Source organism: Callithrix jacchus, chromosome 14 (assembly GCF_049354715.1).
Source record: "Callithrix jacchus isolate 240 chromosome 14, calJac240_pri, whole genome shotgun sequence".
In the NCBI taxonomy this organism is placed as follows: Eukaryota; Metazoa; Chordata; class Mammalia; order Primates; family Cebidae; genus Callithrix; species Callithrix jacchus.
The window spans coordinates 78,691,351-78,706,439 of NC_133515.1; the positions used below are offsets into that span (position 1 = coordinate 78,691,351).

The 15,089-nt window shown below is 41.3% G+C and overlaps 1 protein-coding gene and 1 pseudogene across 2 annotated transcripts; one reads left to right on the forward strand and one right to left on the reverse strand.

Annotated features, from left to right (window-relative positions):
- Positions 1-948: 948 nt before the first annotated feature.
- Positions 949-1,917, forward strand: LOC100402290 (small ribosomal subunit protein uS5-like). Its single transcript, XM_078348442.1, is given in 2 exon segments — positions 949-1,489; positions 1,492-1,917. Coding segments are annotated over 2 exon segments (879 nt in total). The 5' UTR covers positions 949-972; the 3' UTR covers positions 1,854-1,917.
- Positions 1,918-13,223: 11,306 nt separating this feature from the next.
- On the reverse strand, positions 13,224-14,765 carry LOC100894884 (ADP-ribosylation factor 1 pseudogene; annotated as a pseudogene). The gene has a single exon (XR_013526119.1). The product of XR_013526119.1 is annotated as an ADP-ribosylation factor 1 pseudogene (transcript).
- Between the last annotated feature and the right edge of the window lie 324 nt (positions 14,766-15,089).

Genomic DNA, 15,089 nt, shown 5'->3' on the forward strand with positions numbered 1-15,089 from the left:
AAATATAAGCATGGGATGTTAAATTGTGTTAGTGTATATTTTAAAATTCAAGATGGTTGTTATAAATAGGAAGAGTTTTTTTTTTTTTTTTTTTTTTTTTTTAAAGGGAAAGAGATATAGGACAGAATTAAAATGTTAAGGTCCTAAAACAAACAATGACAATAATGAGAGAACTGACTATAGAAGTGGGAATGAAGTCATTCACAATGTCAAGGGCTTTTTGAGGTCTAAGTTCATATGAAGGACCAGAAACAAGTTGGGAAGAGCAGAAGAAACCCGTTAGTTTTTGCCTATTAACTCTTGATTGGATTCCCGGAATGACCTCCTTGCCTTCACTCTGATGTCTCTTCATCCATTTTCCACACTACAACCTAAAGGATCTTTTCACACCTTAAATTCCTTCTATGGCTTCCAATCCATCTTTCCTGGGCTATCTACCAACGTTCTTTTTTTTTTTTTTTTTTTTTTTGAGACGGAGTTTCGCTCTTGTTACCCAGGCTGGAGTGCAATGGCGTGATCTCGGCTCACCGCAACCTCCGCCTCCTGGGTTCAGGCAATTCTCCTGCCTCAGCCTCCTGAGTAGCTGGGATTACAGGCACGCACCACCGTGCCCAGCTAATTTTTTGTATTTTTAATAGAGACGGGGTTTCACCATGTTGACCAGGATGGTCTCGATCTCTTGACCGCGTGATCCACCTGCGTCAGCCTCCCAAAGTGCTGGGATTACAGGCGTGAGCCACCGCGCCCGGCCCTCTACCAACATTCTTAACCTGACTTACTAGTCCTTACATGATCTGCAGTTTCCTCCCAGCCTTACCTTGAACTACCTTCCCTTCTGCAGCCCACACTGACTTGTGCAGCTCTTAGAACACACCATGGTCCTCACATTGCCATGCTCTTCTTACCTTTGCCTAGTTAACTCCCACTTTCATTGAAAATAAAGCTCGAGCTTCTTCTCCAATAAAACACCAAATGGCGGATGACGCCGGTGCAGCGGGGGGGCCCGGAGGCCCCGGGGGCCCCGGGATGGGGAACCGCGGTGGCTTCCGCGGAGGTTTCGGCAGTGGCATCCGGGGCCGGGGTCGCGGCCGTGGACGGGGCCGGGGCCGAGGCCGCGGAGCTCGCGGAGGCAAAGCCGAGGATAAGGAATGGATGCCTGTCACCAAGTTGGGCCGCCTGGTCAAAGACATGAAGATTAAATCTCTGGAGGAGATCTATCTTTTCTCTCTGCCCATCAAGGAATCTGAAATCATTGACTTTTTCCTGGGGGCCTCTCTCAAGGATGAGGTTTTGAAGATTATGCCGGTGCAGAAGCAGACCCGTGCTGGCCAGCGCACCAGGTTCAAGGCGTTTGTTGCTATTGGGGACTACAATGGTCACGTCGGTCTGGGTGTTAAGTGTTCCAAGGAGGTGGCCACTGCCATCCGTGGGGCCATCATCCTGGCCAAGCTCTCCATTGTCCCCGTGCGCAGAGGCTACTGGGGGAACAAGATGGCAAGCCCCACACCGTCCCTTGCAAGGTGACAGGCCGCTGTGGTTCTGTGCTGGTGCGTCTCATCCCCGCGCCCAGGGGTACTGGCATCGTCTCAGCACCTGTGCCTAAGAAGCTGCTTATGATGGCTGGTATCGATGACTGCTACACCTCAGCTAGGGGCTGCACTGCCACCTTGGGCAGCTTTGCCAAGGCCACCTTTGATGCCATCTCTAAGACTTACAGCTACCTGACCCCCGATCTCTGGAAGGAGACAGTGTTCACCAAGTCTCCCTATCAGGAATTCACTGACCACCTTGTCAAGACCCACACCAGAGTCTCCGTGCAGAGGACCCAAGCTCCAGCTGTGGCTACAACATAGGGCTTTTATACAAGAAAAATAAAGTGAATTAACATTAAAAAAAAAAAAAAAAAAAGAAAATAAAGCTCGAATGCCATTTTCTCAGGAAAAACCATCCCTGACCCTCCATTCTAGGTCATATCCTTTTCTTAGGTGCTCTTAAAGTATTATTCCTTTGGTGCACTCACCTCCATTTGTAATTGCATATTAGCATGATTATTAAGTTATTATTCACGTAACAGGGGTGTGTTTAATCACTGCACAGCTTGAGGAAAAAACTCACCAAGATTGGTCATGGATTTGCTTTCCTTCCACAACTCAGCCACTCCCTATATTATCAGGATCTCACCTTGCATTTGGGCTGTGTGTGTGTGGACAAGGAAGGGATTTTTCTAGCAAGACGGTTGGAAGAAGATTGATCAGTTTTTCTTTAGATGGTTACAAGCTCAGATGGAGGGCTACTTTTTCTATTATCTAGTCTTCTTCCAAAGATCAGAAGTAGAGCTAACAAGGCAACTTAGCAGGCAGAGGATGGTCTAAATAGAATAAAGACAAATGGTACTTGTCTTACAACTTATTGATGCTTTAAAACCTGAGCTACCATTGTCCAGGGGGATGGGGTGGTAGGTAAAGGCAGTAAAATCTGTAACTTGATTTGATTGATTCTGGTATTACTTAATTTCTTATACTCTAGACTCTCAAACACATTACTTTGTGCAAACCTATATTCCATGCAGGTATATCTGATTATCTCTGCAATCCACATGGCTCCTGAGAACTTCCTGTCCATCCACAGGGGCCATTCTGATTCCCACATTTACAGCTTGGGATGCTCTCCTATCTTTTTTCCACTAGTGCTGATGAGAACAGAGTGCAAACTCAATTTAGTTAATATCTGTGTGTGTCTGGAACTGATGGCCATGTGAAAACTGAGCACTGGTGGGGCAGGGAGAGGTGGAATTGCAGGGGGTTGATGGCTATGAACTGACAAATTGAGAAAACAGATCATAGAGAATGAAGAATGATTGAATCAGGCAGGTAAAGAGAAGCAGAGATGCGAAATGAAAAAAACACCTTTCCTGGATTCCTAAGGTAGTTCTAGTTTTCAATTTCACTTCTATCTGGAAGCCTAACTGCTTTTTTGATGAACTAGCTGGAATTAGGTTTGGTTATTTACATTCCAAAGTGCCTTAAGTGAAGCTCCTGTTCAGCTGTGTGTTGGCCTCATTTCCAACCTTTGGAGTGTGCTACGATCTGAATGTTTGTGTCTCCCAAAAGTCACATGGTGATACCTAATCCTCAATGTGATTGCATTAAGAGGTGGGGGCCTTTGGGAGATTATTAGTCATGAGGCCTCATGAATGGGATTAATATCTTCAAAAGAGACTCCAGAGAGCTAGCTAGTCCCTTTCACCACGTGAGAAAATGGAGAGAAAGCGCCATCTATGGGAAAGCAGTAAGCACTGAGTCGGCTGGTGCTTTGATCTTTGAGTTCTCAGCCTTTAGGACTGTCAGATATAAATCTTTGCTGGAAGCTACCCAGTCCTTGGTATTTTGTTATAACAGCCCAAATGGACTAAGAGGAGTGGGATGAGCAGACCCAGAGTTACAGAGGCTACAGTGGAAGTTATGGCTTTGGAAGTGATAGTCATTGTATTAAGGGACATCTAAGGGTAGAAAAAGTGTTTGAAATCATCACAGGACTCATTTAGCTGGTAAAGGGAAGGAAACTTTTCATTTACAAAGAACATAAATATAACAAAAAGCAATAATCAGGTGTGCACTGTATTCCTTTTCTTTTGTTCCTTATTTACTATGACAGTAGTATTGAGCTTTACTATGACTTCTTCCTGGATACTTTTCTATATATTACAATTATGATAAGGTTAGATATGAAGGAATAAGATTGGGGGTAATGCTATAACCAATATTTGTACAGTGCTTTAAAGCTTAGGAAGTGCTTTCACATGTACTGTAGTGCTATGGTTTATGGCCATCTACTGGACATCAGATGCTGTGTCACAGCTTGCTACATAATGGCTGATTCCTACCACCATACTTAGAGGAGGACTTCGAAAAGTATTTTATTTTATGTTCTGGGATACATGTGCAGGATGTACAGGTTTGTTATATAGGTAAACAAGTGACATGGTGGTTTGCTGCACCTAGCAAGGCATCACCTAGGTATTAAACCCAGCATAAGTTAGCTATTTATCCTGATGCTCTCCCTCCCTGTGCCTCCCACCCGCCCCTGACAGGTACCAGTGTGTGTCGTTCTCCTCCCCCGTGTCCATGTGTTCTCATTGTTCAGCTCCCACTTAGAAATGAGAACATGTGGTGTTTGATTTTCTGTTCCTGCATTAGTTTGCTGAGGATAATGGCTTCTACCTCAATCTGTGTCCCTGCAAAAGGCATGATCTTGTTCCTTTTTATATCTGCATAGTATTCTATGGTGTGTATATACCACATTTTCTTTATCCAGTCTATCACTGATGGGCATTTGCATTGATTCCATGTCTTTGCTATTGTGAATACTGCTGCAATGAACATATGTGTGCATGTATCTTTATAATGGAATTATTTATATTCCTTTGGGTATATACCCAGTAATGGGATTTCTGGGCCAAATGTTATTTCCGGTTCTAGATCTTTGAGGAGTTGCCACACTGTCTTCCACAATGGCTGAATTAATTTACATTCCCAGCAACAGTGTACAAATGTTCCTATTTCTCTGCAACCTCGCCAGCATCTGTTGTTTCTTGACTTTTTAATAATCATCATTCTGACTGACGTGAGATGGTATCTCACTGTGGTTTTGATTTGCATTTCTCTGATGATCAGTCACATTGACTTTTTTTTTATATGCTTATTGGCCACAAAAATGTCTTCTTTTGAGAAGTGTCTGTTCATGCCCTTTATCCACTTTTTAATGTGTTTTTTTTTCCCTGTAAATTAGTTTAAGTTTCTTGTAGACTCTGGATATTAGACCTTTATCAGATGGGTAGATTGCAAAAATTTTCTCCCGCTCTGTAGGTTACCTTCTCACTCTGATGATAGTTTCTTTTGCTGTGCAGAGGCTCTAGTTTAATTAGATCCCATTTGTCAATTTTTTACTTTTGTTGCAATTGCCTTTGATGTTTTGGTCATGAAATCTCCACTCGTGCCTATATCCTGAATGGTGTTGCCTAGATTTTCTTCTAGGGTTTTTATAGTTTTGGGTTTTACATTTAGTCTTTGATCCATCTTGAGTTACATTTTGTATAAGGTGTAAGGAAGGGGCCCAGTTTCAGTGTTATGCATATGGCTAGCCAGTTCTCCCCACACCATTTATTAAATAAGGAATCCTTTCCCTATTGCTTGTTTCCATCAGGTTTGTTGAAGATCAGATGGTTGTAGATGTTTGGCTTTATTTCTGAGTTCTCTATTCTGTTCCATTGGTCTATGTTTCGTTTTTGTACCAGTACCATGCTGTTTTGGTTACTGTAGCCTTGTAGCATAGTTTGAAGTCAGGTAGCATGATGCCTCCAGCTTTGTTCTTTTAGATTAGGATTGTCTTGGCCATATGAGCTCTTTTTGGTTCCATTTGAATTTTAAAGCAGTTTTTTTTCTAATTCTGTGAAGAATGTTAATAGCAGTTTGATGGAAATAGCATTAAATCTGTAAATTATTTTGGGCAGTATGGCCATTTTCACAAAATTGATTCTTTGTTTTCAGGAGGATGGAATGTTTTTCCATTTGTTTGTGTCCTTTCTTATTTCCTTGAGCAGTGGTTTGTAGTTATCCTTGAAGAGGTCCTTCACTTCCCTTGCTAGCTTTATTCCTAGGTATTTTACTATCTTTGTAGCACTTGCAAATGGGAGCTCATTCATGAATTGGCTCTCTGCTTGTCTATTGTTGGTGTACAGGAATGCTTGTGCTTTTTGCATATGGATTTTGTATCCTGAGACTTTGCTGAAGTTACTTATCAGTATAAGAAGATTTTGGGCTGAGATGATAGGGTTTTCTAGATATAGGACCATGTGATCTGCAAACAGAGACTTCCTCTTTTTCTGTTTGAATATGCTTTATTTATTTCACTTACCTAATTGCCCGGATCAGAAATTCCAATACTATGTTGAATAGGAGTGGTGAGAAAGGGCATTCTTGTGCTGGTTTTCTTTTTTTTTTTTGAGATAGAGTTTCACTGCTGTTACCCAGGATGGAGGGCAATGGTATGATCTTGGCTCACCGCAACCTCTGCCTCCTGGATTCAGGCAATTCTCCTGCCTCAGCCTCCCGAGTAGCTGGGATTATAGGCATGCGCCACCATGCCCAGCTAATTTTTTGTATTTTTAGTACAGACGGGGTTTCACCATGTTGACCAGGATGGTCTCAATCTCTTGACCTCATTCATGATCTACCCATCTCAGCCTCCCAAAGTGCTGAGATTACAGGCTTGAGCCACTGCGCCCGGCCTTGTGCTGGTTTTCAAAGGGAATGCTTTCAGCTTTTGCACATTTAGTATGATATTAGCTGTGGGTTTTTCATAAATGGCTCTTACTACTTTGAGCCAGTTTGTTGAGAGTTTTTAACATGAAGGAGTGTTGAATTTTACTAAAGGCCTTTTCTGTGTGTATTGAGATTATCATATGGTTTTTGTCTTTTGTTCTGTTTATGTGATGAATCACATTTATTGATCTGCATATGTTGAACCAGCCTTGCATGAAGCTGACTTGATCTCGGTGGATAGCTTTTTGATAAGCTGCAGGATTCAGTTTGTCAGTATTTTATTGAGGATTTTTGCATAAATGTTTATCAGAGATATTTGTCTTTTTTTTTTTTGTATCTCTGCCAGGTTTTGGTATCAGGATGATACTGGCCTCATGAAATGAATTAGGGAGGAGTCCCTCTTTTTCTATGGTTTGGCATAGTTTCAGAAGAAAAGGTATCAGGTTCTCTTTTTGGCTCTTGTACAATTCAGTTGTAAATCTGTCTGGCCCTGAACTTTTATTCAGTAATAAATAGGTAGACCATTTATTACTGCCTCAATTTCAGAGCTTATAATTGATCTATTTAGGGATTCAACTTCTTCCTGTTTCAGTATTGGGAGTGTATATGTATCCAGGAATTTATTTCTTCTAGATTTTCTAGTTTATTAGTATAGAGGTGTTTATGGTATTTTCTGATGATTGTTTTATGTCTGTGGGGTCAGTGGTGATATCCCACTTATCATTTCTGATTGTGTCTGTTTGATTATTCTCTCTTTTCTTCTTTTTTAGTCTAGCTAGTGGTCTATCTATTTTATTATGTTTTTCAAACCTTTGAATCTGTCAATTTTTTTGAAGGGTTTTTTTGTGTCTATGTCTCTTCAGTTCTGCTTGATTTTGGTTATTTCTCATCTTCTGCTTGCTTTGGGATTTGTTTGCTCTTGGTTCTCCAGTTCTTTTAGTTGTGATGTTAGGGGGTTGATTTGAGATCTTTTGAGCTTTTTGATGTGGGCATTTAGTGCTATAAATTTCACTCATAACACTATTTTAGCTGCAACCCAGAGATTCTGGTACGTTGTCTCTTTGTTCTCCTCAATTTCAAAGAACTTCTTGATTTCTCCCTTAATTCCATCATTTATCCAGGAGTCATTCAGGAACATGTTGTTCAATTTTCATGTAGTTGTGTGGTTTTGAGTGAGTTTCTTTATCTTGAGTTCTAATTTGATGGCACCATGGTCTGAGGGACTATAATGATTTCAGTTCTTTTGCATTTGCTGAGGAGTGTTTTACTTCCAATTATGTGATTGATTTTAGAATAAGTGCCATATGGGGCTGAGAAGAATGTATATTCTGTTGTTTTGGGTTGGAGAGTTCCCTAGGTAGGTATCAGGTCCTCTTGATCCAGAGCTGGGTTCAAATCCTTATTATCTTTGTTAATTTTCTGTCTCAATGATCTAATATTGACAGTTGGGTGTTAAAGTCTCCCATTATTATTTTGTGGGAGTCTAAGTCCCTTTGTAGGTCTCTAAGAACTTGTTTTATGAATCTGGGTGCTCCTGTATTGGGTACATATATATCTGGGATAGTTAGCTTTTCTTATTGAATTGAATCCTTCACCATATGTAATACTCTTCTTTGTCTTTTTGATCTTTGTTGGTTTAAAGTCTGTTTTGTCAGAAACTGGGATTGTAACCCCTGCTTTTTTTCTGCTTTCCATTTGTTTGGTAAATTTTCCTCCATCCCTTTATTTTGAGCCTATGTGTGTCTATGCATGTGAGATGAGTCTGTTGAATACAGCACACTGATAGGTCTAGACTCTTTGACCAGATAGCCATTCTGTGTCTTTTAATTGGGGGCATTTAGCTTATTTACATTTAAGGTTAATATTGTTATGTGTTAATGTGATCATGTTATCATGACGTTTGCTGGTTATTTAGCAGACTTGTTGATGTAGTTGCTTCATAGTGGCACTGGTTTTTGTAGTAGCTGGTAAAGGTTTTTTCTTTCCATATTTAGTGCTTTCCTTTGGAGCTCTTGCAAGGCAGGCTTGGTGGTAATGAATTCCCTCAGCATTTGCTTGTCTGAAAAGGATTTTATTTCTCCTTCACTTATGAAGCTTAGTTTTACCAAGTATAAAATTCTGGGTTGATAATTCTTTTCTTTAAGAATGTTGAATATTGGCCCCACACTCTTCTGGCTTATAGGGTTTCTGCTGAGATATCTGCTGTTAGTCTAGTGGGATTTCCTTTGTGGGTGGTCTGGCCTTTCTCTGTGGCTGCCCTTAACATTTTTTCCTTCATTTCAGCCTTGGAGAATCTGATGATTATGTGTCTTGGGGTTGATCTTCTAATGGAGTATGTTACTGTGGTTCTTTGGATTTCCTGAATTTGAATGTTGGCCTCACCTCGCTAGGTTGGGTAAGTTCTTCTGAATGATATCCTGAAGTATGTTTTTCAACTTGGTTCCATTCTCCTAATCTTTTTTGGGTACCTCAAGCAGTCATAGGTTTGGTCTTTTTACACAGCCCTGTAGTTCTTGGAGATTTTGTTTATTCATTTTCATTCTTTTTTCTCTAATCTTGTCTGCCTGTCTTATTTCAGCAGGATAGTCTTCAAACTCTGAAATTCTTTCCTCCTCTTGGTCTATTCTGCTATCAGTACTTGTTATTAAATTGTGAAGTTCTTGTGTTGTGTTTTTTAGCTCAATCAAGTTATTCTCTATCAAATGGTTATTCTGGTCAATAGCTCCTATGATGTTTTATCATGGTTCTTAGCTTCTTTGCATTGGGTTAGGACAGGTTCCTTTAGCTCAGCAAAGTTTGTTATTACTCACTTTCTGAAGCCTACTTTTGTCAGTTCATCCATCTCAGCCTCAGCCCAGTTCTGTGGTCTTGCTGGAAAGCTGTTTTAATCATTTGGAGGTGAAGAGGCACTCTGGCTTTTTGAGTTTTCAGCACATTTTCATTGATTCTTCCTCATCTTTATGAGTTTATCTAGCCTTGATCTTTGAGGCTGCTGATCTTTGGATAGAGTTACTGTTAGGACATTTTGTTGATGCTATTCTTGTTGTTGCTTCCTGTTTGTTTTTCTTTTAACAGTCAGGACCTTCTTCCAGAGGGCCTCAGTGGTTTGCTGGGCATCTATTCCAGACCCTATTTGCCTGGGTTTCCCCTGCACCTGGAGGTATTACTAGTAGAGGCGGCAGAACAGCAAAGATGTCTGCCTGTGAGAAAGGCACTTTTATTCTTTCTTTATAAATGAGGAAATGGAGGCTTGGAGAGCTTGAATGACCTACCTCTGAAAATTCAGGTGCCAGGATTTGAACCATGCTTTTGGGCTACCGCTTTTACTCTTTTTGTCATATAATGATACATTCTTCCTTTTATTCATTTTACTCCATTATTAAAATTATAATGTATAGAAAAGTGTCCAGGAAGAAGCCACAGATGAGAGGTAATACACTTTCATAAAAATATGCATGATTAGGCCAAGTTAATGGCAAGTAAAGTATTCAAAAATAATTGAGAACTATAAAACAGAAGTATAGATTGACCCAATGAAGTCAAGAGTGAAAGTATCAGATTAATTCTACCCAACATCTCTGGCACAAATGAGAAATGAGGCTCTCATCAATTTTAATTTAACTGAATTAACAAATTCAACAATTACTTATTGAATGCTTGTCCACCCCATGCCAGGTATTGTGCTCAACATCGGAGATACAAGCTGAAAACACATGGATAAAATTCATAGTCCTAAAAGTCTTATGAACCAGAGGGGAGACATATTTATAAACAATCCCATTACAGTCACGTAAGGGCACGGCAGAGGGTATGATATGTGCAGGGTGCAACAGGAACTTACGTGTCAATCATGCCTGTGTGATGAAGCCTCCACAAAAATCCAAAAGACCAGGGAGCTTTCAGATAGCTAAACACATGGAGGCTTACACATCCACATGCTGCCAAGTCCTCAGGGACAGGAGCTCCCACACTCAGGACCCTTCCAGATCTCATCATGTGAATCTCTTCATCTGGTGATTTGTTTGGATTCATGAAAATATCCTCTGTAGTGAACTAATAAATGTAAAAAACGTTTGTTTTTACTGTGGCAGGTGAGTGTGGCAGGGCAGGATACACTGAAGATATCAATAAAAAAGTAGTGATTGGGCTGGAATGTTAAGGATGGGTAGAATTTGTTAGATGGACAAGGAAGCATTGTTAGCATGAAAAAAACCACCGCCTATTCTTTTTATTTTACTTTTTTTGTAGTGATGGGATCTTCATAGGTTGTCTAGGCTGGCATCAAACTTTTGGCCTGAAGAGAGGCTCCCAGTTCAACCTCCCAAAGTGCTGATATTATAAGTGTGAGCCACCATGCCTGCCCCGGATCACTGCCTATTCTAATTGCTTCATAAATCCATGTGAAGGGGTAGAGTTTGGAATTTTCAGAGCCAGTTCCTCCACCAATATGTGAGTCAATTAAAAAAATTTTTTGAATGAACATGGACTAGAAGAGGGAGTTGAACAGCATTGGGAAGTAGTAGTAAGTTCTAACCATGCTACTATGAAATGTTCTTTCCTGAACTTACCATGTATAGCTCTTCTACAGGGAAGTGTGTGTGTGTGTGTGTGTGTGTGTGTGTATCTAGACTTATATTTTTCTTCCTTTTGCTATTGGAAGATGGAGTACAGTACTTACTGTGACAATATGTAATGTGATAAAGCACCAATCATATTTCTGATTATATTTATTATTTCCTACCACAATTAATCAGGATTTCATTAGTATCACATTATGTATGTGATATATATAATCATCATTTACATGTTTAACTGCTGTACCAGCTGTGTGCTTCTTGGAAATGTATTGTTTAGTTTTTTGTTAACAGTTTTTGTTTCCAGATGGAAACATATCATCTATATACTTTATTAGAAATTTTAATTTGGTTGTGGCATTCACTAATCAGTATGTAAATAGTCAATTAATATTTAACAATTTAAAAATATTACATAATTGCACTGAAATTCTTAGTAATATCTTGTTGCATACTCTGAGCATTGCTTCAAGGAACACTTTTTCAGACAAGAAGATACTGGGTCGTATAAAATGTCTGGAATAATTGCATGAATTTTGTGATTTTTTTTAGAAAGTAAGGTTTTCAAGATCAGTAAGAGTATCCAATGCAATACTGATTTAATGTGACATAATTTAATAAATGTGTTAATAATTGGTCACTGAAGAGCATGTTAATTGATTTGTTTGCCCAATGCATTATAAGGCAGGCAACTAAATGCATATAGATCATGCATTGACAAAGACAGGATATTCTCTACATGTGTCTCTATATGTGTTGTGGCCAACATAGTCCCAGTGGGAACTATTCTTTGAAGTTATAATTGAAGTCACTGGGACATGTTATTAGCTTTTAAAATAATTGATTGTCATAAAGCCTCAGAAAAACACTGAATACCTAATGCAAACCCACAGCCGTAGTGATGTTAAATGTAAACAGCCTCTGGGAACTCAATTTATACAGAGTTTGACACAAAAAGTCACCAGGAAACTTGTGCATCTCTGATGTGGGATCATAAAAGAATAAAAACTTTGGTTGATAAATATAGGGAAGATGTGAGGATACTCCATGGTCATCCCAGTCATTCTGTGAAGAGCTGATCATGGGAGAAGACTAGTTTCCTTTGGGCAATATGTGGAGGAAGAAAGTCATAGAGACAACATATTTGGATTCTAGTGGGTTTTATTTCATTCCACGTGGCATTAACATCAGCAGGAAGTACTGGTGTTATATAGAAGTACTGATGCTCATATAGCAGTACTGACTTAATATCTATCCACCTCGGTTAACATTGTCAGTGGATGACATTGGCTTAGCATTTTATTTTATTTTATCTTATTTTATTTGTTTTGTTTTATTTTATTTTTGAGATGGAGTTTTGCTCTTGTTGCCCAGGCTGGAGTGCAGTGGCATGATCATGGCTGACCGCAACCTCCGCCTCTCGGATTCAAGAGATTCTTCCGCCTCAGCCTCCTGAGTAGCTGGGATTACAGACATGCACCACCATGCCCAGCTAATTTTTGTATTTTTTTTTTCAGTAGAGACGAGGCTTCTCCACGTTGGTCAGGCTGATCTCGAACTCCCGACCTCCGGTGATCCACCCACCTTGGCCTCCAAAAGTGCTGGGATTACAGGCATGAGCTACCATGCCCGGCTTGCCTTTAATTTTTTAATCACTAATCAGAATAATGTAATTATGAGCATTATTATGTGCAGACAGCACCAAGATGGAAAGACTTAATACCTCATAGCTCACACACAAAGAGCAGAGCATAATCTTCTGAGTCCAAAAACTTGAGAGCAGTTGCAAGTCCTCTTCAGTGACCTAACAGCAGTTTGTGGCTTATCACTAAAATGAGAAAGTTCAAGGTGCTACCTTCTGTAGGACCCACTGAATTGTAAGAATGACCTACATGACGTTTTGTTCTAACTCAACAGCTTTGTACTTAGTCAACACGTAAAGAGACAATAAAACATTGTTCAAAACTCTTGAACTGGCCCCTGAATTTTGGCTGTGTTTTGATGTAAGCCTATGAACGTCTTTTTTGAATCACTATTTATTTCTTTCATAATACTTTTGTCTTCACTAGTAATTATGTATTTGTGTCTTGGATTTATTAGTTTTTTTTTAATAGTTAAGAGATTTTATTCTAATAGCTATAATTACAGTGCTTGTTTGTCGAAATGAAAACTGAAAACAAGTATACAAAACGGTTGATTACCAATCGTGTACTGAAAGCAGTAAGAGGTTCCACGACACCAAACAGACCAGTTCTGAGGTTTCCCCAAGATAGTTTATCAAAATACAAAGAAAAAAAAAGTAGAGGTTCTTTTTTGATGGCAAATCGGACCCTTGCAGGCTGAGGGAAAGAAAGCTATGCCGACACACACGGAGGTGGGGTGCTTCCGAGGGGCTGTGGGTCTAGGTGGACCGCCTGCCCGGCTTGCATGTGCTCCTGCTGGTGAGACCCCAGACATCCTGCCAAAGTGTCTGAGCGAGCACGAGCAGTGGGAAGGACGGACTCACTCTGGCCACATGCTGACCGAGGGACAGGTGGGGCCCTGTTTCCCACAGGCTGCCTGAAGGTGGGCGGGGCGGCCTGCAGGAGAGTAGGGGCGGTTGTGGGCTCCCAGCCTGGCCTCTGGGAACCATGGGGGCACAAGAACAAGCACATGGCTATGGAATGCAGGGTGACCCAAGGACAAGCGAGTTGCGGGATCTCTATTGTGACCATGCAGAATTGATCACGGTCTGCTGCACCACCGCCTCACATTCCCAAGGGGAACAGCCGGGCTGGCTACCGGCATCCAGGCTGTAACTGCAAATCTATGCTAGGCAGGGTCTCCCTTCTGTGTGTTCAAGTGTTCTCGACTTGGATTTTTAACTATTTAAAAAAATGCACTGAGTTTGGGTTAAAAACCAACCACCAAAATGGATTTTAACACAACTCTAAAGCCAAGAACGTGCCCATCTTTCCCAACACATCGACTCCTGGAGGCCAGGTGCCCACAGGCCTACATCCCCTCTCAGCACTGAACAGTGAGTCGATTTTTCTTTTTACAATAAAAAAAAAGCTGAGTAATATTGCATAGGAGTACCAGAAACTGCCTCATTGGGAACGAAAACTATTTACATTACATAAAAAGCCTGGCCGCAGGCTGCGTCTGCCACATTTACAGCACGGTGCGATGCACACGGTGACCAAACCACGGAGGCAGCTTCTGGCACTCACACCAGGAGCCGCACGTTTGCCACATGAGAGTAAAGCAGAGGGTGAGAGGAGTGAGAGGGAGGGGGTCGCGTTCACTTCTGGTTCCGGAGCTGATTGGACAGCCAGTCCAGTCCTTCATACAGCCCGTCACCGCTGGTGGCTCAGGTGGCCTGAATATACCAGTTCCTGTGGCGTAGGGAGTGCAGCCCCAGCTTGTCTGTGATCTCGGCCGCATTCATGGCGTTGGGCAGGTCCTGCTTGTTGGCGAACACCAGGAGGACAGCATCCCGGAGCTCATCCTCAGCCAGCATCCTCATGAGCTCCTCACGAGCCTTGTTCACGGGCTCTCTATCATTGCTGTCCACCACAAAGATCAGGCCTTGTGTGTTCTGGAAGTAGTGGCGCCACAGAGGCCGGATCTTGTCCTGGCCACCCACGTCCCACACAGTGAAGGTGATGTTCTTGTACTCCACGGTTTCCACATTGAAGCCTATGGTGGGAATGGTGGTCACGATCTCACCCAGCTTTAGCTTGTACAGGATCCTGGTCTTCCCTGCAGCATCCAGGCCCACCATGAGGATGCGCATTTCCTTTTTGCCAAAAAGGCCCTTGAAGAGGTTGGCGAAGATGTTCCCCATGCTTGTGGACAGGTGGAAGGACACTGGCCAGGGACACCTCAGTGGCTGCTGCTCTGAGCGAGGCATTGGTTTTGCTCCCACAAGATAGCGGCTCTCGGATTTATTAGTTTTAAAAGCAGTGGGACTATGTTTTTTTAAGAAAAATTATCAATGTATTCCCAATATCCAACAGACTTAGTTTGTGTTCTAGTTTAAGAATAAATGAGCTACATATTTATTGGCTGTTTCATAGAAGTCTAGGATTCAGCAGGTTCTTCATCAAGGACTCCAGCTTGAACTTGAGCCATGCTGACCACTGGGTTTAGACATGTCAGATATGACTAATTTTTTGGGGGTGGGGAAAGGCAGGTGGGAGACCAACAAGAG